At 40.2% G+C, this 25929-nt stretch overlaps 1 protein-coding gene across 2 annotated transcripts in view; it reads left to right on the top strand.

Annotated features, from left to right (window-relative positions):
* Positions 1–25929, top strand: part of PTPN12 (protein tyrosine phosphatase, non-receptor type 12) — a 111304-nt gene that overhangs the window by 33159 nt on the left and 52216 nt on the right. For both annotated transcript variants that reach the window (XM_015415066.1, XM_015415067.1), the window contains exon 2: positions 22517–22625. In XM_015415066.1, the coding sequence (XP_015270552.1) occupies positions 22517–22625 (109 nt within the window). The remainder of the gene's footprint in view (positions 1–22516; positions 22626–25929) is intronic.

Consider the following 25929-nt stretch of genomic DNA (forward strand, 5'->3'; position numbering starts at 1 on the left):
GTAAGTGGGGGGTGCCCCCCCCCCCCCCCCTTGTTTCCCCCCCCCCCCCCCCCCCGGCGTCTCATCTGCTGCACTCTGTTACCTGTTTGGTGTCCTTGAAGGCTCATCTCTGCTGGGTCCGCTTTTCCCGCTGGGAATGTAACTGCTGTATTTTGCCCGCGTTTACAGGTGCTTGCCTATTGGGTTCACTGCATCAGGGGGGCTGGTTTGAAAGGGGTATAACTGTACGTGCTACCCTTTGTCCGCCATTCCTGATACAAGAGTTCATTGTGTCTCAAGTACTATCTCTCAATAAACTGAAACTTCTGAAGGAACGTTGTTGAGTGTTTTGACTGGGAAGCCTGACACTAGGTAGAGGCTGTTTTTTTGTTTTACTCAACCCTTGGATTATGTTCAGTAGCACAGAAGTACATCTAGTGACAGGTCTATTAAGTTCCCTGCAACTAGACCATCCTTAATAAATGAACTGTCACGTTCACTACTTACAGCTTCTGGAGATCCTTCAGAGGTAGCCCCATGTAAAGTGCATTACCATTGTCAGTACCAGTGGAAATTATCAGTGCCTTGATGCTAAAATAGGATACTGAAAAGACAGATGTAGTGTTGACCTTCAGAAAATTAGATGTTTTCACTGTTGAAACCTTTCTGAGTTTTACATCCTAGATCTGACTTTGTTTTTAAAAGTCCAGTACAAAATATGTATATAATTGGTAAAATATATAGGGAAGATGTCTACAATAAATATTGAGGCTGTAATCAGGGAAGGATTTGGCCCCCCCGCTATGTTTATTTTAGTAAATCTGGCCATTGAAATTTGTATGCATGCAGCATTTGGAATTGACTGCACTGAATAGGAGTCAGGTTTAGAGTGATGAGCCCTGAGTATGTTTGTACAGCAAACAAGTGCAATTTGTAGGGTTCGTCATACCAGCTGTTCGCAATATTCCAGTATATGCATGATTTGTGTGGAACAATGGATTTCATATTATATTTACTTAAGTTATATCATGGTTTTCTCCCCAATGTGGGCCCAAAGTTGCTTTCATCCTTCTACTCTCTCCCACTTAATCCTTGCAGCAGCCCTATAAGGAGGTACATTAGGGTGTGTGTCTCTGGCCAAGGTCACCCAGCAAGCTTCCATGAAAGAGTGCAGATTTGAGCCTGGGTTTCCCAGATCCTAATCTGGTGTTCTAATCACTACACCACTTTGGTGCTTCTAGCAGCTTATCCCAACTCTAACAAATGACTTTTTCAATTTTGAATTTAAGAAAAAAGGTTTTTTGGGTGTCTGAAAGGGGAACTCTTTTAAGGTTATAGTCTTGTGAGATTTTACCCATAAATACTCCTTTGGCTCTGGCTGGATACTTGTGTGATAGTCATTCCCCAAAGTTCCCACCACTTCTCCAGGACTCTGAACCAATCCTTGTGATTTAAACCTCATTCAAATCAAGTGATTGTCAGCCAATCAGAGCCTGTGGAACTCCACTGGATGGGTGAGACAACCTCATCTTAAGAAGGATGAATACTCCCCCTCCCCCCTTCAGACAAAGGTTTTGTGCCTCTGGATAAGAGCATCAGCTTAGCCAGGTTTTTTTTGGTTTTTAGTTAGAATTTGGGGTTGGCTTAGGGAAGAAAGCTTATTTCATTGAGGCAAATAAGCATCCTGTTAAGGGCCGTGCATTCCTAACTTAAACATACAGGGTCTGTGGAAAGGGTCTCTGTGGAAAGGGGTAAAAGAGCAGCCTTGAACCTATTGAGGTAACCTGTCTGGGAACTGCAAAGTTGTTGGGAAAAGTTTGTAAATTTTGGAGGTGAAGTTGTGAGCCAGTTTTATGCTATAGAAGCCATCACCAAAAACATTTGACCTATTAAATATTTTTGTTAAATCTTTGTTCATCTCCATCTGTGTTTTGTCTGTCTAGTTAAATATGTAGGAAAAATGATTTCTGTTTACCGTACAAATAATTACAGCCTTGGTCTAGCAGGTTCTCAAATAAGAGACCTTTAGGGAACACATAGCTTACATATTGCCAGTCCTTTAATCAAAGATTGTGTCCCCTTTTTTTATTTGATTGTGGGTTCATTGAAAAACAAACTCTCAGTTCCTTAGCAAGCAGGTCATGCTTCCCTTTGAAATTTGGTATCACACCTGATTTTGGGGTCTAGCAGCCTACTTTTCACATCTGACATCCCCTTAATTATGTTGAATTTTTATGCTCGCGCAATTCAATGACCTCCCGTCAGCTGTTCTCTTTGGGAGATTTGCAAATATCCCCGATCATGAAAGACTCTACTTATGTAGAGGTAGAAAGCCAGAATCAGTAGCCCATATTTTGCTCTATTGTGATTTCTGTGTTACAGTGTGGGATTTTTTAATTAGTCTCCTCTTGCATAATTTCCATGGCTATTCTGATGAGAGGCTTGTTTTCCATCTTTTGTTGGACCAGTGTGCCTCTATTACCTATTCAGTAGCAAGATATCTTCTAATTGTTATGAGGATTAGGGAGCACAAGTGGAGACCCACAAGAAACTCCCTTTGCTTCCTCCCTTCTCCATGTCAGGTTGCTTTCATGCCTTCATGATCCAGTCTTTGTGAGCAGGAAAGCAATGTGAGCTATTTAGATGAGGAATAACATAAGCCAGTGAAGTGGATTAGTCTGAGAGTGTATGTCCAGACCAAGTTCACCCAACACATTTCCTTTGTAGGCTGGGGGATTTGAACTTAGACTTCCCTGACAGTAGACTGGTACTGTCTCTCTATTCTTGCACTGCCTCATAGGAGTTGTAGTTATTTCTCTGGGGAAGACTATAGTTTTGTAGACAAGCACACAGCTCTCAATTTGTGTCTTCACATGTTCTTAACCAGCACATGAAGCAACTTATGTACAAAAGCTCACAATGCCCATCCGTTTCATGTTTTCCCTTGGGTTTTAGGCTCAGAGCATTGACCATAAGATTTCTGTAATGAATGTCAATAAATCAAGAGTAGGTTTGCAACTTACATATACAGACCTGAACAACACCTAAACAGCATACTCAAGATTGCTACAGCAACATTGTCTCCAGATTTTGATGCAGTAATTCAGAGGAAGAGGTGTTATCAGAGATTGTTAAAATAAATAAAATATTACAAGAGTGCTAATGTTTTAAGCATGTTTTAAGTTATAACAAAACCCCTTTAATTGTGTTTGTGTTCTTTATAAAGTTTATATGTCTGCTAGCTGGTATCACATTTTATGACATACATGGCCTGGCCAAACAAGGTGTCATTTATGTCAGATCTGGCCCTCATAGCAAATGAGTTCGACACCCCTACATTACAATTTCAAATGAGTCTGGTGTGGATTTCTCACCTAGACTCCACTCACTTTCTCTGCAGCAACACAGTAGCTGTGGGGATCAGCATTTCACAAGTCTGCAGTGGCCTGATTTGGCTTGGGACTGCAGTATGTGCGTGTGGGAGAGGGGCTCTTGCCTCCCCCTCTACACCATTTTTCTGAGCCAAAACAGCCTCTGAGGGAGTTAGTTGCCCCATTTTGGAGCTCTGCATGGAGCTGTTAAAGAGATTGGTAAGAGGAGGCTAAGGTTAGTTGAACTTATTGGAGAAACCTTCTTTGGCTATAATTAGACATCCCACATTACAGCACAATGTTCCTCTTTAATGTTTAGTATTAAACTGGTTGTGATGATAATTAGTAACAGTATTTTCTGGTAACTTACTGAAATACTGTTGAGCTCTGTCACAAATAGTCCTCTTGTAGAAAGTACATTCCTTGGCTCATAGTAATAGGCTAAACAGGAAGGGTGCACATTTTTATCATGTTTTGTCCAGTTATCCAGTTAAAAGAGAATTGTGGGTTTTGGCAAAGGTTTTTTTCTAATTACTCATGCTATTGAGGTTAAGCTATTATGACCTCAATATAACCATATTGCACTGATTCATTTAGTTTGTCACTGAAGAATGAATGTTTTTGAAGATCAGATGTTCTTACTAGTGTGCCACAGAAGCAAATGGGTGAGCGCCCTTCATTTTTCATAGAAGTCTGTAGGAGCTTAGAGGGATGAAGAGTGAGGAGACCCTTTCCATTCCTATGCTATTAGTCTAAAGCAGTGGTTCTCAACCTTCCTAATGCCGCGACCCTTTAATACAGTTCCTCATGTTGTGGTGACCCCCAACCATAAAATTATTTTCGTTATCATAAGATCATCGAAAATGTGTGTTTTCCGATGGTCTTAGGCGACCCCTGTGAAAGGGTTGTTTGACCCCCAAGGGGTCGCGACCCACAGGTTGAGAACCACTGGTCTGAAGCAAGATCTTGCAATTTTTACAGATTCTCCTTCTCCACTCAGGCAAATGTTTTGGAAATGGTTGGCCAAAATTAGGAATTTATATCAGAATAAATGGGGTTCTCTAAGGACTTGTGGAGGAAGAGAAATCCTGGGCTCCACTCCCTGTGCTGGCTCCAGTTCTTCTCTGTCCCAGGTCCAACTCCTTGCTGATTGCCATTTGTCCTCCCACTTTTCTTTCAACAGCTCTCCTTGTTCTCCTTTTGGGATTTTTAAAGCCCACTTCCCTCCAGAAACTTCTCAGCAAATCTGAAGGTTCCCTGCGGTTTTCAGAAATCTGTATCCTAGTTGGCCCCACTGTGTGTGTTTTATCCACCTAGGGCCATTCATTTTTTAGATATAGGGATGCAAATAATGGTCAGTCAGGACCATTCTACCACAGCAGATCTTGTTTTACTATTGGTGCCATGTTTTTTTTCATCCTGTTACCCCTTAGTTTTTAGAGACTATACTGTGCCTTCCAACCAGAAGCAAAGGAGATGGTTTAAGGGTAGGATATCCTTTGGGTAGGATACCCTTTGGTGCTGCCACGGCTGTTGTGCAGGACAACCTGTTCTTAGCTGGAAAAGCCTGTTTGTCCCCTGTTTTCTGTTTATTGTATGCTTGTGTGTGTGTGTAAAGTGCCATCAGGTTGCAGCTGACCTATGGTGACCCCATAGGGTTTTCAAGGCAAGAAACTAATACAGGTGGTTTGCCATTGCCTTCCTCTGCATAGCAATCATGGAACAATAAATATATCCATATAAATACAATTGAATTGTCTGTAGTGCCATTTTTAATGTCATTTTTTAAACTTGAGGCTGGTGGAGCATTCTGTGATGGCGTTGTGTGCTTGGAAGCTGGTAGTAGGCTAAAGATTAAGAACTACTGGTATAAAGCGTTCTTCATAGAAGTGCTGTAAGTTATCAGAGCACTTTACCACAACTGTATTTACTTTTATGTTCTGCTATTTCTCCAAGGACATTTATCTGCTATCTGCATAGTGTGCATATTCAGAGCTGTTAAATTTTAGAAATGAAGCAATACAGTAGAATCCTTCTAGGCTTCTTTCAGTGGAATAAAGCTTATATTTTGATTCAGCTTTTCAACTTCTCCCCCGGTGAATATTTAATTTTTGAATTTAGTTGTAGCTGCATGTTCCTAGATCAATAAAAAAATCAAAAGATGTGGAAAATCTATCAGAATGTGAGGCATCTGCTGCTTTTAGAACAACCCACAGTTGTCTGCCAGAGCACTACTACAGGTCTAAAGCTTATCTTTACTCAAGCAAACTGCAGGGGATTATGTGAAGTAAACTCTTCAATCATGATTGTGCATTTTTGTCAGCTAATGTTTGTAGTTAGTAATCCAAAGAGGATTTTTTTTTCATATAACAGTTGGCAAAACAAATACTAAACATGTATTCAGTGGGTGTTTGTGTGTATATTTTGGGCAGTTTACCTTCACAATTCTAAAGGATTTGCTACATAGTTGGTCGTCACGGCTTCTGTGTACTTTCACATGGGGCTGTGCAGGTGTGATGAAGGCTCCAACGCTTTCTAGAGTTTTCCAAGGTGCTTAGAGCACTCCTCCTTTCCTCTGGCGCTGCCAGCATTTCTCACCCAACTGGCATGTGATGGAGGTGAAGAGAGCGCTTCTCCACCAGGCCTTCCTTTGCTGCCATGGATGTAGGATAGTTTTTTAAAACTTTCCTAGTTTATACCTCATGGTTTCTTCTTTGTCGAGAAATGGCACTTTTAAAAATATTATCAGAGCGCAGCACTAAAATAGCCCAGTCTGATGACCATGAGTTGTGCTTCATATGTTTGGGAGAGTTCCATAACATTGGGACATGTGATGTTTGCCATCATGTCAAAAGCCCGTCAAGAGAGGGCTTTGCTCTAACCTGGATAACCCAGGCAAGCCTGATCTCATTAGATCTTGGAAACTAAGCAGGGCTGGCCCTGGCAAGTATTTGGATGGGAGTCTTCCAGAGAATACCAGGGCTGTGAGGCCAGAGGCAGGCTATCAAGCCACTTCTCTCAATATCTTCCATGCTCCGATAGGAGTTGCCAGAGGTCGCCATGACTTTCAGGCACAGGTGCATGTGCGCACACACACATACACACAGAGAGAGTAAGCAAGTGTCTCTCCTTTCCCTGTTGGAGGCTTATCTGATGTGGAACTTATCCTCCACAGTGGCGAAAGAGGACTGAGATAAGAGCACTCTCCCCCCCGCCTCTGTAATGTGCTGGTTAGCACTAGAAAGCTTTGGAACCTTCATCTCTGGGGCTGGCCCACACATATACAGTCTCATATGTGCTTGCACAGAAGACCACTCAAACAACAGTTACAGATAAGCACAATGTTTTACAGATTACCATGTTTTGTTGAAGAGAAGTATAACATTCTAGTCTGAAGAGTAAAAAGCTTTTTGGGACTTACTAATACCTATTATGGAAAGTATCACTGGACAACCAATTCCGAATACTCCGGAATCTATTCTGCTCAACCATTGGGATAACAATTTATTTACTTCTGAACTGACCACTTCAATACTGATTGCAGCAAAAACATTAATAGCACAATTTTGGAGTGGCCGCCCACCCCCCTGCCAGCCGGAGAGTGTATAGCCGTGTCTCTGCGCTCTCGGCTTCTTGCATCCACGCCAGGAGGGAGACCGGATGAATGGATCGCAGTATTGTCTCCCTGATATCAGGATCTAATAATAGCATTGGCACTTCTCTCTGCTATATTAATTGCAGATGTAATGTGGGCTGGTGGACTGCCATTATGTCAGAAGGTTAACCCCAGGTATTTAAAAGATTTTACTTGCTCAATATTCTGACCATTGATTTTCCAATTGCATTTACTGTATGCTCCATTAAAATGTATTATTTTGGTTTTTGAGTAATTAATAAGTAACAATTCATTATCACATTGACTGCTAAATGTCTCCAGAGCACGTTTTAAACCAATTTTTGTTTGTGAAATAAGAATGGCGTCATCGGCATACACTTTTCCTTCCCGTAAATCTAGGGGCATGTACATCTATCCCTTGTAAATACTAAATTAAAGAATTTACGTATATATTTAATAGAAGAGGGGCGAGCAGGCAGCCTTGTCTAACTCCTTTTTGTGAGGGAATGCGTTTGGATAGCTTACCCTCATAGTTATACCTGATTTGTAATTGAGTATTCTCGTGTAATTTAATTATCAAGCGTAACAGCCTTTTGTCTATGGTTGAACTTTCTAGTTTTGCCCAGAGTCTCCCTCATGAAACAGTATCAAAAGCCGCCTTAAGGTCTACAAATGCAACAAATAAAGAACCTTTAGCTGTTCTTACATACTTTTGGATGAAATAATCTAAAATGAGGCAATGGTCCAGTGTTGAACGACCTTGGGTGAAACCCCTGCTTGCTCAATTTCCAAGTAATTCTTTTGATCAAGTCAGCTACTCAGTTTCATACATAGATGTTTAGTGTACAATTTACATATGATATTTAGGAGACTAATTGGTCTATAATTATCAGCTGTATTGTTTTTCTTATATATGGGTACAATGATTGCCAAAGCCCAGTCTTTTGGTATTCGGGCAGTTTGATCTATATAGGTAAAAAGATTAGCCAAAATTGGTGCCCACCAATCTGTATTTGCTTTTAATAATTCAGCTGGGATGAAATCATTTCCCGGGGCCTTCCCCCTTTTTAATTGATTTATCCAGGGACGTGACTTCTTCAACTGTAACAGGGGCCCATGCGGGAGTCCCTTCTAAAGGAGTCTCAATGGAGAATGCAGGGCAAAGGTCCTTATATAATGCTGCAAAATGTTTCTCCCAGGTCTCTGCAGGAATAGTGCTTGCTATACCTTTACTTCTATTGTCATTGTTCTTAGTAACCTCAATAAGAGTTTGCCACCTGGAAAGCATATGGGTTCTCTTTTTTGACTTTAACAATGTTTTATATGCTTTTTTGTTAGTCTGAGTTTTGGATTTTGTAATACAATTTGGATTTTTTTTTGAATACTTTAAAACTCTCGATAAGTTTCTGCTTTGCCTTAACACACTCCTTATCAAACCACCCTTGATTAGGTACCTTTCCACTGGGTTGGTAATTTCCAGATCTAGTTAGCAGTGGTTTGAGTTGAGAGGTAAGTTCTGTATAAAAATTTAAGGGGGAGTCCTCTTCCTTTGGGGAATTTGTTATCTTATAATAAAGTGCCTTACCCTCTTTTGAATGTGTCCAAGAGATGAATTTCTTATTAAGTGCGCTACCCCATTTCAATCTACCTCCTGCTACCTCATCCTTATAGTTCAAGAAAAACTTAGCATCTCAACTGTTAAATGCAGAAAACCCTTCCAAAAATCCTGCTTTGTGGAAAAATGGTTTGCATTTTTTATTTATATTACAGTGGTTGAAAATCATTAGTGCCTTACCTACTGAGTGTTTTTTGCTATGCACAGTTTAAGAACATAAGAACATAAGAGAAGCCGAGGTTGGATCAGGCCAACACTCTGTCCAACACTCTGTCACACAGTGGCCAAAAATACCAGCTGTCGTCAGGAGGTCCAGCAGTGGAGCCAGGACACTAGAAGCCCTCCCACTGTTGCCCCCCCCCCAAGGACCAAGAATGCAGTGCATCACTTGCCTCAGACTGAGAGTTCCTAGCTATACTTTGTGGCTAATATCCACTGATGGACCTCTGATCCATATGTTTATCTAATTCCCTCTTGAAGCCGTCCATGCTTGTAGCTGCCACCACCTCCTGTGGCGGTGAATTCTATATGTTAATCACTCTTTGGGTGAAGAAGTACTTTCTTTTACCTGTTCTAACCTGACTGCTCAGCAGTTTCATTGAGTGAACGGGAAAATCCGGCATTGCTCTTGTGGCATTTTGTGGCATTGCTCTGCCCCCCTCGTGTGGCATTTTTAACCAAAACTCTTTTTGTTTTTTTTAAAGGAGTTTTATTAATTTTCCAAAAAAGACAAAAAGAAAAGAAAAACAAAACAAAAACTACACAGAAGAAAGACTAACATGTAACAAACATGGAGCATGTACTCATTATATCAGTTTACATTTTACATATAAGAATCATACCTTTCTGCACCTGTACTAGTTTTCAAATCTGAAAAGGGTAAATTAGCAGTTAAGTTGTAGTTCTTTGCAGATACTTCTCAACCCATTTATATAGTCTTGACCAGTTTTTCTCAAAAATTTATTCTTTTTTGTCCTGAAGTTGTAAAGTTAATTTGTCCATTTCCGCCACTTCAAATAATTTGTAAATGATTTCTTCTTTTGATGGGTCTTCTTCTTTCTCCCAATACTTTGCATATAAAATCCTAGCTGTGGTTATAACATGTGTAATCATATAAACATCTATTTTTTTAAAAGCATTCTGGAATGATATTCAATAAAAACAATTCTGGTACAAATGATATAGTTGTTTCTAACATTTTTGCAATATCTCATGTATCCAAATCCAGTATTTTTTTGTTATCTTATAAGACCACCACATATGATAAAAAGAACCAACATTTTGCTTACACTTCCAACATACATTTGACATGTTAGGATACATTTTAGCTAGATTTTCTGATGTTATGTGCCATCTATAAAACATCTTTTATATTTTTTCTTTATAGGAAATAGCTTTTGTATATTTAATATTAGTTTTCCACACCTTAGCCCATTGGTCTAGTTCTGTGTTATGTCCCAGGTTTTGTGCCCACTTAACCATTGAGGTTTTAACTATTTCGTCTTGCATTTTCATATCTAACAACAGTACATAAAATGACTTTATAAGTTTTTCGTCTATACACAGTAAAATTTTATCCAGTTCTGAAGGCTTTCCATGAAAACCAATTTGTTTATCCTTAGCATATCTAGAGTCCAGTTGTATCCTTTCCCACCAATTCAGGCAGATACCCTGTCTTTGGAGAGTGTCTTGTGAGTTTAAGTTATTTTTCTTATCCAGGAGATCTTCATATCTCCATTGTAAATAAAATGGGATTAATAAAAGCTTCTAATGGAGAGACCCATTTCGATGTTTTTGTATAAAACAGTTTCTTGGCCTCTTCCCAAGTCTTCAATAATGCTGCTCTTATTATATGCTGTTTGAAATATTTTTGAATATTACTTTTCTCATACCATACAAAAGCGTGTCAACTTAGTTTCAAATCATAACCTTCTAGCTTTAAAAGTCTCGAATTTTCCAGCGTAATCTATTCTTTCATCCACATCAGGGCTGCTGCTTTATAGTAAAGATGCCAATCAGGTACTGCAAATCCTCCTTTTTCTTTTCTATCCTGTAATACTTTCATTTTATTCTGGGTCTTTTGTCTTGCCAAATAAATTGTCGTATCAATTTTTCTTGCTTGAAATATTGTTGGTCTTTTAAAATTGGAATTGTTTGAAATAAAAACAGAAGTCTAGGTAAAACATTCATCTTAACAGTAGCTATTCTTCCCATAAAGGATAGCTGTATATGTTTCCACTTTTCCAAATCTTTTTAAATTGTGTCCAAGAGTTTCATGTAATTATCTTTTAACAGTGAACTGCACCTGTTAGTAAGTGTTATTTCCAGATATTTTACTTACTTCTGGCCTTCAATACCAGATTTTTCTTGTAATTGTTGTATCTGTTCTTTAGTACAGTTTTTTCTTAATATTTTTGTTTTCTTTAAATTGATTTTCAAGCCCATAATCTTTTAGAGAATTTAAAAGATGAATAATAGACCTTTGTGGTTCCTCTAAAATAAATACAAGATCATCAGCAAATGCTTGAAGTTTATACTCTTCACCCTTAATTTTAAGACCTTTTATCTGGGTATTTTCTCTTACTATATCATTCAATGTTTCAAGGGCAAAAATAAATAATAATGGGTATAATGGACAGCCTTGTCTAGTTCCCTTTTGTATTTCAATATTTTGTGAGAGGTCCCCATTTATCATAATTTTGGCATATTGTTTTGTATAAATTGCTTTCACCATTGTACAGAAGTCTTCTCCACACTGCCAGTTTAATAACTGTTCTAATATAAATGCCCAGCTAAGATTATCAAAGGCCTTTTCTGCATCAAGAAGAATAATGCCATTTGCTTTTCTGGATGCGCTTCAAAATATTCCAATACATTCAAGATGATTCTCACATTGTTCTTCATTTGTCTTTTAGGTAGAAATCCTGTTTGATCTTGGTGTATTGTTTGAAGGAGAACCCTCTTCAGTCTATTAGCCAAAATATCTTATAATCAACATTCAATAGTTATATTGGCCTATAATTTCTAATTTCTTTCTCACCTGTATTGGATTTGTGTATCAAGGTGATCAGTCCAAGACTCTGGTATTTTCTTCTGTTCAATAATATTCTGAATGGTGTCCTTAAATGGAAGAGCAATTTGATCTTCAAATGTTTGGTAATGCAGGTAGCCCATGTGGTCCTGGTGTTTTCTTTTTCTTTTTAATAGCTTCAACTGTGATTTTTAACCAAAACTTATAGCAGCTAGAGACCTCTGACTTAAATGTAGTATGTCTTCAATGGACTGGAACCTCTGTATTCTGGTTCCAATACATAAGTGAAGAACTTCCTGCAAGTTTTTTTAAATCAGCCCATTGATTTATTTGACATTACTAGAAGTATAAAAGTGGTAGTTCCTAAATTTAGGCAGAAGAGCAAAACATTATTACTGAACTGCAGGCATTATTGGTATTGGTAAGGTATTATTGAACTGTGTGTTTTTATTTTAAAAGGTCATTTTACCTAAAATTTGTAAAAAGTAGAGACAAATGTGTGGGCCTGGATTATTGAAGCCTTTGATTTGGTAGTCAGAGCCTGGTTATCAAATACTAATATAGGCAGGCAGCAAACTATGGCATAGGGATAAAATAGGAATGTTTACTGGTCCCCTTGATCTTTAATTTCTACATTCATGGCAGGTTGGATCCAAACTTTTGCAAATGGAATGGCTTTATGGAATTAGATCTTCCCCTCCCATTTGTAAAGTTGGTGCTGAAAGTTGGAAGGTCCTCTTGAACAGTGTGGCATGCGGTGTGGTGTTGGGTACCACGCTGTTCAAGACGATCTTCCAGCTTTCAGGAACCCGATGACCAGAGGACCGCTAGCAGAGGGCTGCTAGCAAACCCCCACTCACTCTTTCATGAGTGGAGTGAGTTCTATGAAAGGAGCAGCTTTATGGATGAAATGGACTTTTGGGAGGCAGGAAATAGCCACTTTTTTGTATTTGTTCAGTGTATGGAAATTTGGATATGTTCTCTGATAAGTAAAAATACATAATGGAAAACAGGACAGACAGAACTGAGGTATTTGAGAAGTGCCCTAGAGCTCACAAAGTAGTTACTAAATGATGGAAATATTGAACAAGTGAATAAATGCCGAGGGGTGCAGTTTTTAGAAACAGACTCCTGGATGGCAGTGACATTGCAAGGCACCAGGACACAGCAGGCATTTCTGAATTTCATGTTTGGAATGGGAAGCAAATTAGTAGCTCTCACTTAGTGGAAGAAGGTACTTTGTACAAATCACAGTGCTTTGCTGATCTAAACATTGTAAAGGCAGTAATGTTGGTTATTTGGAAAATGTATTCGTACTCTTAAGTAGGGTGATCTGATTTTGCATTTTCACTTGTATTTAATAGAAACAATTTAAAAAGTGCCCTGTATTAGTTTTGTCCCAGTAACAGTAGATACTTGAACTGCAATTTGTTATTGCCCCAATAACAATAGATACTTGAACTGAAACATTACATATATTTCCCTTATAGAGTTTAAATTTCAGGGGGGGGGGGAACCTGAAGGCACTGAAAAGTGACACACAAACTTTAGCATGCCTATAGAACAGTGCTTGATATGCCATATGTGTCATATCTTATTTTTGAATAGCATTTAACTTTTCCACAGATGTCATTATGGAACCTCAGCTGTAGAGGTATTCTCTTCATTTGCATTATGTATTTGTTCCATTTCAGGTCGTAGATTGCAATATACCTTCCAGCATATGAGAGGAGCTATACAAATGAAGAATTTTAGTTTAGTCCTTTCTAAATCAATCAGGTGAATTCATAAAGTGATTTTTGAAAATCTGGACTATTATATGCATTTTTGGCTTTATATCTCCTGAAATCAGTAGAACATGTATTTTCTCTCTCAGTTCCTTAGGATAATCACCTGAAAAATATTAACTGTAGCCTAATATTGCCTAATATTGAATTCTTAGATCAAGGTGGGTAATCGTGTTGATCTGAAGCAATAGAACAAAGTTAGAGTCGCACCTTTAAGACCGACAAAGTTTTATTCAAGGTGTGAGCTTTTGTGTACATGCACACTTCATCAGACAATGAAATGGAATTACAGATCATAGTTGTATATTTAGAAGGCGGCTTGTTAAATTAGCGTGCGAAATAGTGAAGTCATTCTTTTTATCTGTTAAAAATAAGCTTGGTTTCTGGTTATCATCTGTTTGGGTTCAACTGGGGAGAAAACAACAACATAGGTAATAAATATGTCAGAACTGGAGATTGATGTACCCTAAATTGTGAGAATTCAATCATTACATCCCATCCATCTCCTTTCTAGCTTGGAGGCAAACTTTAAAGCGTCTCGGCTGTGTATTTTTCTTATCCCCAAAACAGAGAATTACATTTAAATCTACCATTTCAAATTACATTACATATTCAATTATATTCCTAGTTTGTAAGAGTAGTAAGCTTTTTTAAAAAAAATAATAATAACATTTTGCTTCACTAAAACATGGAGTTAAGTGACAGAACCCTTTTCCTGGGGTGCAGTGTTATGTCAGAGATTAACAAAATATTGCATTGCATTACTATCACTATTATAATATACTATTTTAAAAAAACCATTAAAATATAGGGATGTATAGCCCTTCTCGGTGAGGATACATATGTGAGGATTGAATGAATTAGCATATGTAATGGGATAAGAAAACAATATCTTTGTTAAATCCTGGAGGGGTGTTTATTCTGAGTGTTGTAATAACTTGTAATTCAGCGATTTCCCTTTCCATTCTGTTCCTGAAGTTCCTTTGCAATAAAACAGTTACTTTGAGATCAGCCTACAGGTTTCTCAGTCTTGTGAGTCCTTGTGTCAGATTTGTGTCCATTTATCCTTTGGTGTAGGGTTGTCCTATTTACCCTATGTAGAGAACTGAAGGACAATGTTGGCATTTAATAGCATATATAATGGTAGAAGATGAGCAAGTGAATACACCTGAGCTGGTGTAATTGATGTTGTTGGGTCCAGTGACTGTGTTGTCTGGGTGTATGTGGCAGCAAAGTTGGCATCTGAGTTTATTGCAAGCTCTGGTACCAGTGTCCATGTTCAAATTAGATGTTGTATTATTGTGGGTAAGGAGTTGTTTGAAATTGGGGGGTTGTCTGTGTGGAAGAAAAGATTTACCTCCCAGTATTTGTGAAAGTGAAATGTAATTGTCCAGTAGAGGTTGTAAATCATTGATCATGCGTTGAACTGTTTTGAGTTGAAAGTTACATGTGACCACAAGGGGTGTTCAGTTATTGTATTTTTGGGGCTTGTCTTGTAACAGGTTTTCTCTGGGTACCATTCTTGACTTCATTAGGTGGATACTTTAGTTCCAAAAAGGTTTGTTGTAGATCCCTCAGGTGGGAATGTCTGTAGGACTGGAACAGATACGGCTGTAGCATAGAGCCTGGCTATATACAATGGATCTTTTGGTATGTTTAGGGTGGTACCTGGGTACGAGACGGGGAAACCATAGCTGTCTCTCAGCTGGCTCCTCCCGGGTTCTCAGTCCTTCACCAAACCCGGGGAGGGGGAGGAGTGACTTTGTTCATTTGGGAGGCTTACAGCTTCAGGGTGCTCCTGCTGCTGAGGCTCAAGGGCATTGAGTGCACTGGCTTTGTGTGGGAAGCTGGGGAGAGTTTGGCTATTTGGTTGTTGTACCGTCCACCCAATGCACTGTTAAGTAGCCTGCCATCCCTGTTGGAGGCAGTATCAGGCTGGGCACTGGAGCACCCTAGATTGATAGTCTTGGGTGATTTCAGTGTCCACACTGATGACGCAACAGCCATTCAGGCGGTGCACCTGGTGTCTCCCAATATGTGATGGCTCCCACTCGTTGAGCAGGGCACATGCTCGATTTGAGCTTCATGGAGGGGGTTACAGTGGACCGAATTACTGCTACAGCAGTTCCATGGTTGGTCCACTATGCCCTGAGGGCCCACGTGAATGTGCCACCCTGACCCAGTATGGGCAGCGAGCATATTTTAGCTCGCCTGCAGAGCCAAATGAACCCTATGCAGCTCCAGATGGCTCTGTGGGATCCGATGCCCTTTGGTGGCTCATTAGATGAGCTTTTCAAGGACTGGCATAGCCGACTCTCAGCAACCATCGACGAGATCACTCCCTGACGTCCTCTGTGCCCCTGCTCTAGACTTGCTCCATGGTATACACAGGAGCTGCGGCTGATGAAATGAGGGCTCAGAAAACTAGAGAGACAGTGGCGGCATGCTCACGACGGAAGCCACAAGAGCATCTTATAGGACATTTATGAGATTCTTTGAGATGGCCTCAAAGCCACCAAGAGAGAGTACTATGTGGGCACGATTGCGTCTGCAAGCTCTCGCCCAGCTCAGTTATTTAGAATGATTTGGTCTATTACTACTCTGCCTCAAGGCAGACCAAACGGTAAGGAATTGGATATTGGCTGTGAGGCTTTTGCGAGCTATTTTGCAGATTAAGTTTTGTCACTCCACCGTGACCTTCCCACCACAGTTGATACAGTAGGTGAACCCGAGGCTCCATGCACATCTTCTTGTCAAGTTCTGGATTATTTCAGTTCACTTAGCCTAGAGAAGGTTGACTAATTACTCTTAACTGTTCGCCCTACCACCTGCAGCCTTGAACCGTGTTCATCGTGGCTAAAGCCGGCCGTGAAGGGCTACAAGGTACCCTAAGGGAAATTATCAACAAGTCCCTCTCTGAGGGGCTGTTCTATGGGGCACTCAAGGAGGCAGTGGTATGCCCTCTCTTAAAAAACCCATCTCTGGACCCAGCTGAATTGGCTTGCTACCAGCCAGTGTCCAATTTGCCCTATTTGGGCGAATTAATCGAGAGGGCGGTAGCGATTCAGTTGAGGGTTTCTTGGATGACACCTCCACATTAGATCCCTTCAAGTCTGGCTTCCTACCAGGCCATGGGACGGAGATGGCACTGGTCGCCCTCACAGATGACCTTTGGAGGCGTCTGGATTGGGGTGGTTCGGTGTTGTTGTTGGACCTGTTGGTGGTGTTCGACATGGTCGACAACTACCTACTGACCCACTGCCTCGCTGACACTGGGATTCAAGGGTTTGCCTTGCAGTGGCTTACCTTGTTCCTTCAGGATTGAGGACAAAGGGTGGCCATTGGGGAACAGCTGTCCTGATGGCACCTGCTAATTTGTGGAGTACCCCAAGGAGCGGTGCTTTCCCCGATGCTATTTAACATCTCCATGCACCTCCTTGCCCAGATTGCCCAGAGGCATGGGCTGGGGTGTCAACAATACGGGGATGACACTGAGCTCTATCTGCTATTATACGGCCAGTCTGACTCTAACCCGGAAGACCTGGACCTGGCGTTGAAAACTGTGGCTAATTGGCTTAGACTGAGTCGACTGAAATTGAAGACGGAGGTCCTGTGCGTGAGTCGGAGCGGCCCGAGGGTAGAGATCCCACTCCCGACCTTCAATGGGGCTCCGTTGGTGCCAGCACCAGAGGTTAGGAGTTTGGGAATGCTCCTGGATGCCTCCTTAATGATGGAGGCCCAGGTAGCAGCCACTGTGAAGTCAGCCTTTTATCATCTTTGGCTGATCAGGCAGCTGGTTCCCTTCCTTGAATGCAATGACCTGGCAACAGTGATCCATGCAATGGTCATCTCTAGACTGGATTGCTGTAATGCTCTCTACATGGGGCTGCCGTTGTCCCAAGTCCAGAAGCTGCAGCTGGTGCAGAATGCAGTGACCAGGCTGTTGTTGGGCCTTCTTATGCGGGAGCACATCTGGCCTGCACTAAAAGTACTGCATTGGCTGCCTATAGCATACCAAATTTGGTTCAAGGTGCTGGTTCTTACCTTTAAATTCCTATATGGTCAGGGGCCTACATAGCTAAGGGACCACCTTTCCTCACATGTTCCCCAGAGAGCACTATGATCGGGGTCCCAAAACCTCTTGGCACTTCCGGGCCCCAGAGAAGCCAGGCTGGCTGCGATGAGGGCCAGGGCCTTTTCAGTGGGAGCTCCATACTGGTGGAATGAGCTCCCGGAGGACATCAGGGCCCTGTGGGAACTTTTACAGTTCCACAGGTCCTGCAAGACAGAGCTCTTCCACCAGGCCTTTGATTAGGGAGCCGCACCCAAGAAACTGAGTACCTGGCCCTAATATCAACATCATTGTTAACAGCCAATTTAATCCAGACTGTCAGCTGGCTGTTGCCTGAGGATGCTGCTATTGCCTGCCATCTGATACAAACTAGCACTTTATTTTTTATTATATTTATAATAGTATTGTTCTGATTTTATTTAATTCTTGTTTTCATTGTTTTATATTTTCTGTGTAAGCCACCCTGAGCCTGCCTTGGTGGGGAGAGCGGGATATTAAATAAATAAATAAATATTAAATAAATAAATAGGCAAGCAAGCTGGAGGCATGTAGGTATGTTTGTCGATCAGTAGGTTTCTGGTATAAGGTGGTGTCTATGTGTCCATTGTGTAGTCTTACAGTAGAGTCCAGAAAATGTATTTCTTGCATAGATTGGTTCATTATCAGGTTGATGGTGGGGTGAAAGTCGTTGAATGCTTGATAGAATATGTCCTGTGCTTCTTTACCATGTGTTGAGACAATAAAAATATAGTCAATCTAATGCATGTATGAGAAGAGAAGAGGAAGAAGAGATTGGATCTATACCCCGCTCTTCACTCAGAGTCTTAGAGTGGCTTACAAACTCCTTTCCTTTCCCCTCCTCACAATGGACACCTTGTGAGCAATGCTCCCTCTAAGCTGTGGAGTCTTGTGAGCAAAAATTCTACTTTGTGAGCTACGGGCATTAAAGTTGTGTGAGCAAGTGATTTCGCTACTGTATCCTTTAGTTTGCTCTGGAGCCATCCTTCCTGAGTGAAGACAAAAATCTGAGACGGAGACTAAAAAACTGTGAGCTAGCTCACACTAACTCAGCTTAGAGGAAACACTGCTTGTGAGGTAGGTGGGGCTGAGAGAACTCTGAGAGAACTGCTCTTTCAAGAACAGCTCTGACAGAACTATGGTTTGCTCAAGGTCATCCAGCAGCTGCAAGCGAAGAAGTGGGGAATCAAACCCAGTTCTCCCAGATTACAGTCCATGCACTTAACCACTACAACAAACTGGGGTGGACTTTAGGAAACATTGCCAAGTCAGTCATAAAGATGTTAGTGTATTGTGGGGCCATGCAGGTGCCTATGGCTGTACCATTGATCTGTAGAGGAATAGTTCGTCAGCAATTGTATTTGTTATGGCTTGCAATCTATATTGGTGTGGGATGTCAGTATACAGAGATTCCACATTCATGGTGGCTATAATAGTGTTCTCTGGAAGGTTCTTCAGAGATTGTGTTTTTCTCAGAAAGTCTGTGTTATAACAAACATAACTAGGAGTTACATAACTAGGAGTTAGGAGAAGGGATATATATATATATATATAGTATAGTATAGTAGTGATTGTAATGCAATACAATATTTTATTGATCTCTGACATCCCTTATATTTTAATGTTTTTTGTTTAATTTTCTTGAAATAGTATATTATAATAGTGATTGTAATGCAGTGCAGTATTTTATTAGTTTCTGACATAACACTGCACCCCAGGGAAAGGATTCTGTCACTTAACTCCATGTTTTAATGAAACAAAAAAATTTTTTTAACTCAGTTTACTACTCTTGACAATTAAGAATGTAATTGAATACATAACGTAATTTAGAATGGTAGATTTAAATGTAATTCTCTGTTCTAGGGACAGGAAAAATACTCTACACAGCCAAGATGCTTTAAAGTTTGCCTCCATGCTAGAAAGGAGATGGATGGGATCTAATGACTGAATTCTCACAATCTCCAGATCTGACATATTTATTACCTATGTTGTTTTTTTCTCCCCGGTTGAACTCAAACAGATGATAACCAGAAACCAAGCTTGTCATTGTTTTTATTTGTTAAAAATCATATTTGCTATTTTGCATGCTAATTTAACAACTGTGGCCTGTAATTCCATTTCGTTGTCTGATGAAGTGTGCATGCACACGACAGTTCACAACTTGAATAAAACTTTGTTGGTCTGAAAGGTGCCACTGGACTGTAACTTTGTTCTGTTGAATCCTTGGAAACTGACATTTTTTAAAATAAATAACTAAAGCAGTTGAAAAATTATGGAACATCTTTGGCTAGAGGAGAACATCCATCTCCTTTGAACATGGGAACAGAATGAACTCTGAGCTGCTCCTCCAGTAGCAAGCATGTTTTGATGTCTATACCTTCCTTTGACTTTTTTCTCAACTCTCTGTTGCGAGGCTGTTGGTCTTACATGGCCACTGTCGTGAGGAAGGAGTCAGTACTGCTGATCCAGAAGCAGTTGCGGGGTAGTGTCTCTCCCCCCCCCCCCCAAGTACGTGTTGTGTGCAGTTGATGAAGAATCAAGGAATTGGTAGAAGTTTATCTCTGTAAAAGTTTATCTGAATGTAACATGGTTGACACATTATGACCTACAAAATAAAGTCTTGTTTTTGATGTCTTTTGTGTTATACAGTGTAGTGGTGTTTCTGTAACCTGTAACATTGTCGTTTCACCACTTTGAAAAGGAAATATATTGTTCCTGCTAAAAATATCTCTTCTGTTTTATGTAGCAACAGTCACTATCTTTCAAACCACTTCTGTTAAGCAGTGAATAAGCAGAACTTGAAGTAAACGACTTTGTAGAAAACAATGTCCTGAGTAAATGTGCATGGATAGTGCAGGTCATAAAACTCAAGACATGGCACTATGAGTTTTCGTCTTAGACTAAATATAGACTGAAATGTTTTGTTTAAACTTCATGCTCTTATACTAGCCATTCACAAAGTGGAAATCAGCCTCTCATTTTGTCATTATTTTATTTAATTATTTCTTTTCATTACATTTATACCTTGCCCTTCCCGCGAAGTCCATTAAGGAGTCCATATATAGTTTGTGTATGTGTGTACAGCAGATTAGTTTGTTTTGGAAAGTAATTTTTCTTTAGCTTTCTTCTGTAAAAATATACAGCACCTTCTGTTGCTGCTTGTTTGAACTTTCCCAGCACTATTAGCCTCTCTCCTGTGAAACAAAGAAATACATTCTTGGGCTGGCTTGCTGATCAGGTGGCTATGCTCAGAGGAGCAGTCAAATATTCAGGAGGACAAAACTACAACAGCCTTGGTGGCAACTTACCTTTTTATTATAATACTGACATCCCCCTTGTATCTAGATTGCTGAGGTCCTGACATGGATAGCCCAGGTTAGCCCGATCTTGTCAAATCTTGCAAGCTAAGCAGGGTTGGCCCTGGCTAGTGCTTGGATGGGGGACCTCCAAGGAATATCAGGGTCATGATGTGGAGGCAGGCAATGGCAAGCCACCTCTGAATGTCTCTTGCCTTGAAAATCCTATGGGTTTGCCATAAGTCAGCTGTGACTTGATGGCACTTTCCACCACCAGGTATCAGACTTGAACATTTCTGGTTTAATTTTTGTGTTGTTGTGGATTGGATAGTTTTTACCACACTGTGAATGTTGACCACCTTATATTTTTATATTTGTAGTTTTATCCTTCTCTTCCCACCCCACCCCACCCCACCTGGTGCAGGTGTGCTAGCAATTTTGGTGGGCTATTATATTGCTACAATAGTTTTATTGTGTGATATGATGGATGTTTTGTTTTAAATTAAGATTGTTTGCTTTCTCCTTTAGGCTGTGAGGGCATACCTTTTTTTAAAGAAGGAAAGGAAAGCACCCCTCACAACTCCAACTCTCTGTACTATTTCCAGTGGTATCTCTGAGGCAGGCCCATAGCCAGAAAATTTTTATGGGGGAGGGGCAAATGAGTACAGTGGTGGTCAGCCCATCATTATTTATAATTCATTAGTTATTTACCAATTTTCTGCTTGAGAGTCAAAGTAGATTACATGGTATAGAACATGAGAAATGTAATAATGCAATAGGGCTAGGCATACAAAAATTACAAAAATGCAAAAAAGTATCAAACGTGCTATGTCAAGCAATGCAGAAAATGGAATTACAAAAAATGAAAACAATGTTGTAAGAGCATGATACAACATACAACAAATCAGTAATATATAGCATACACGGTGGCATAGACTACAGTTTTGTTCTGTATAAGGTTTGTAAAAATGCCCTCCCAAGCAACATTTTACATTGTTTGCAGAATTAAAGTGTAAGAGCCTTCTTCCTGTTACTGAAACCTGAAACTGTAAATTCAACCTTCTTTTCTCTGTAAATCAAGAACTCTAGGCTTCTAACAGTGCCACCCAACACCCCTGCAGGCTTTTAAAATCAGGACTCTTCAGCCCTGCTAAATGCTAATTCTGTTCTAGCCAAATACATAGAGAATTCACCCTTGGAAGATTTATGACATGATTCACACTTTTTACCTCAACTCCTTCCTTTTTCACAAAGAAAATTTACACCTGAAAGATGTGTGACAGATTCACACCAACCTGTAATGCTGATTTGGAGGGGCATGGCAAATGATTGATGGGGCACTAACTGTTTTTGCACCACTGTGGCTATGGGTCTCCTCTGAGGATTCTCTAGTACTCATAAGCAGGACAGTCCATGATGCTTTAAAGCCAACTCATGCTTTTCTTGATGTCTTCAAAGCAGTGTTGGTGACAGATCACTCTATAACAAATTGCTTTTAAATCAGAATACAAATCCAACACTGCAAAGGGGGAAAATATTCCATGGTGTGGGTAACACCTCTATGATATGATTAACTGTTGCTCAGTATGAGTGTCAGGTTAAAGAGAGCTGTGTGGAGTCATGGTTTTGAAAAGAAAAACTAAACTTATTCCTATACAGCAACAACTTTGTTGAAAAACGTATTTTGAAGTAGCTGAAAAAGTAACTTAAATCAGAACATTTTAATTACAGAGGCTAAGGAGACTATCAACCAAGTATAGAACAGAAAAGATCTACCCAACAGTCACAGGAGAAAAAGAAGAAAATGTGAAAAAGAACAGATACAAGGATATACTGCCATGTAAGCCCAGCTCTTCTTCTAAGTAGACACTTTAATAACATTTAATAAGGTATCTTGCCAGTTAACATTTACAATATCTTGAATAAGTAAATTAGATGGTAATTATTTCCTGAAAGTGGTATTTTTTAAAAGATGCTTCATCTGCCTAAATGAATGTTTCTTTGTATAAGTGTCGGCCTCCCAGTTTCTATTTAAAAACCATTTTCAAGGCTTAAAATCGGTTAATGACTTTGATCTCTGAACCAGTGTAGCAAAAACTTTTGTGACTTATCTGATATATATAATTATTCAAAACACAGTTTTCTTTAAGGATCTGTGGTCTGAACCATACCAAGAAAAGGGCAGATCCTGGAGAGATGAAATAGTTCTGTGAATTTTTAACAGTTCTACAGTGTTTGATTAATTCAGTTAAGAACCACTAAATGTCATCTGTGTAGATATTGGAATTCTGACTATATTGGCTGGCTGACATCCTATGTTTCAAGTTAATATTTTAGTGTGGGAAAGGCTGGTTACCATTTTTACAAATATTTGACTTTTAATAATGAAAAAATGAACTTCTAGACAAGCTTCTACTCTGGATGCACTTCTGGCTAATAAGAGTAGTTTAACCAGAAGTAAACCTGATCACCTGTCTAATCTGAACTGTAGCACTAAAAGCTAGCTGCAGGTTCATAAGAACATAAGAGAAGCCAATGTTGGATCAGGCCAATGGCCCATCCAGTTCAACGCTCTGTCACACAGTGGCCAAAAATACCACGTTCCTTCAGGAGGTCCAGCAGTGGGGCCAGGACACTAGAAGCCCTCCCACTGTTGCCCCCACCCCCCAAGCACCAAGAATGCAGTGCATCACTTGTCCCACACTGAGAGTTCCTATCTATACCTTGAGGCTAATAGCCACTGATGGACCTCTGATCCATATGTTTATCTAATTCCCTCTTGAAGCCGTCTATGCTTGTAGCCACCACCACCTCCTGTGGCAGTGAATTCCATGTGTTAATCACCCTTCGGTGAAGAAGTACTTCCTTTTGTCTGTTCTAACCCGACTGCTCAGCAATTTAATTGAATGCCCACAAGATCTTGTATTGTGAGAAAGGGAGAAAAGAACTTCTTTCTCTACCTGCTCTGTCCCATGCATAATGTTGTAAACCTCAATCATGTCACCTCTCAGTCATTGTTTCTCCAAGCTAAAGAGCCCCAAGCGCTTTAACCTTTCTTCATAGGGAAAGTGTTCCAACCCTTTTATCATTCTGGTTGCCCTTTTCTGCACTTTTTCCAGTGTTATAATATCCTTTTTGAGGTGTGGTGAACAGAGCTGTACACAGTACTCCAAATGAGGTCGCACCATTGATTTATACAGGGACATTATGATACTGGCTGATTTGTTTTCAGTTCCTTCCTTCCTGGTGCCAGAGACGCACCAAAAATAAAATTATTTTATTAGTCTATAGGGATGGCACTTTATGACATGACAAGAGCAGTGATAGCCTCAGTTTCCAAACATGTCTAAACTGTATGTCTCAATTGTGCTTCACAGTTTACTTTTGTGCTTGGAATAGTTCTGTTTGACAAATTCTTTGAGGTCTGGGTTGACTCAGCATAATCAGATTGTCTATCTCTAAAGATGAGTCTTTATGGAAAATCTGCCTCCTGGAAAAGGCTTTTTTCAGTATAATTACAATAGTGCTACTAAGCAAACGATACTTTAGTAAGGTTGTAGGTTATTTGAAAACAAGAATGGCCAGTGACTGCCAAGACAACCTTTGGTGTAGTGGTTAAGTGCATGGAATCTAATCTGGGAGAACCGGGTTTGATTCCCCACTCCTCCACTTGTACCTGCTGGATGACCTTGGGCAAGCCATAGTTCTGGCACAGCTGTTCTTGAAAAAGAACAGTTTCTGTCAGAGCTCTCTCAGCCCCACCTACCTCACAGGGTGTTTGTTGTGGGGAGGGGAAGGGAAAGGAGTTTGTAAGCCGCTCTGAGACTCTGTTGGGTAGTGTAGGGTGGAGTATAAATTCAGTCTCTTCTTCTCTTTAGTTTCAAACTACAGAAGGCTAACGTTCATGAAATGTTAAAGAATGAACAATGTTGACAGGAGTTAACCAGATGAATATCAGACCATTTCTGAACATAACCAATGGTAACTGTACTGTGGGTTGTCTTCAGTGTGCAGCAAGTATTAACCGCTAATGAAATATTTCTAGAAAACCTGACTCCTGCTGTCCATGTGATGCAGAGGTCTTACCTCAAAACAGTGGCATTTAATTCATGACTGTTGTGACTAGTCTTAAAATATTTACACAGGCAGGAAAAACTAATGTCTGCAATGTTTGAGATATCTATGTACATGCAAATTAATATTTGGTAAACAGCTGTAGTATAAGAGATAAATCTAGATTCCCCTAGCAATCATTTGCTGGTGTATGCAGAAGCCACTCTACTGTGGGTGCATTCCTCAGCCAACCTGAGACATTGGCCTTGTTTTAGAGTTAGCTACCCATGAGTCCTGCATGAGAGAGGATTCTGCAATTGATATCTGATTCCTTAGTAGCAAGATCTGTCTTGTTTTTCATGTTAACATTTGTTCTGCAATGTTTTAACTGGGCTCTGAGGAGAGGGCAATGCCCGTAACCAGTTTGGTGTAGTGGTTAAGTGCACGGACTCTAATCTGGGAGAGCTGGGTTTGATTCCCCACTCCTCCACTTGCAGCTGCTGGGTGACCTTGGGCAAGCCCTAGTTCTATCAGAGCTGTCCTTGAAAGAGCAGTTCTCTCAGCCCCACCTACCTCATAGGGTGTCTGTTGTGGTGAGGGGAATTGGTTTGTAAACTGCTCTGAGACTCTGAATGAAGGGCGGGGTATATATCCTTCTAACCTCAGCCTAGTAAAGTTTTGATCCCAGAACCTGAAAACTAAAAGTAGAGGCTTAAAACTGTTCAGTGTTTGATGCAATATGGTGAAACTACCACTGTACCATGACCCATGACCTGTCTACCATGAAACCTTGACTTAGGGAGTTTGAGTAGCCTCAGCTGTAACTTAATGTTTCCAAAGTAAAAACCTGAGAAATGTAACAGAATTCTGTTCCCCTAGAGTGTCACAATGAATTCAGAAACTATTTGCTGTTGTTTCTAAAACATTTATGTCCCACCTTGCCACAGAGCTCAAGGCAGCTAATGGGTCCTGGGGGTGAAGGGAACTTAAAACAAGTTTGTTAGAAACTATAAACATCACATCTACTTAGTAAGCCCTCAGCAGAAGTAAAACATCAGAACAGCATCTTTGTTCACACCAACTTTTCTTTT

This window comes from Gekko japonicus, unplaced genomic scaffold (genome assembly GCF_001447785.1).
Source record: "Gekko japonicus isolate JY-2015 unplaced genomic scaffold, Gekko_japonicus_V1.1 scaffold5, whole genome shotgun sequence".
Lineage (NCBI taxonomy): Eukaryota > Metazoa > Chordata > Lepidosauria > Squamata > Gekkonidae > Gekko > Gekko japonicus.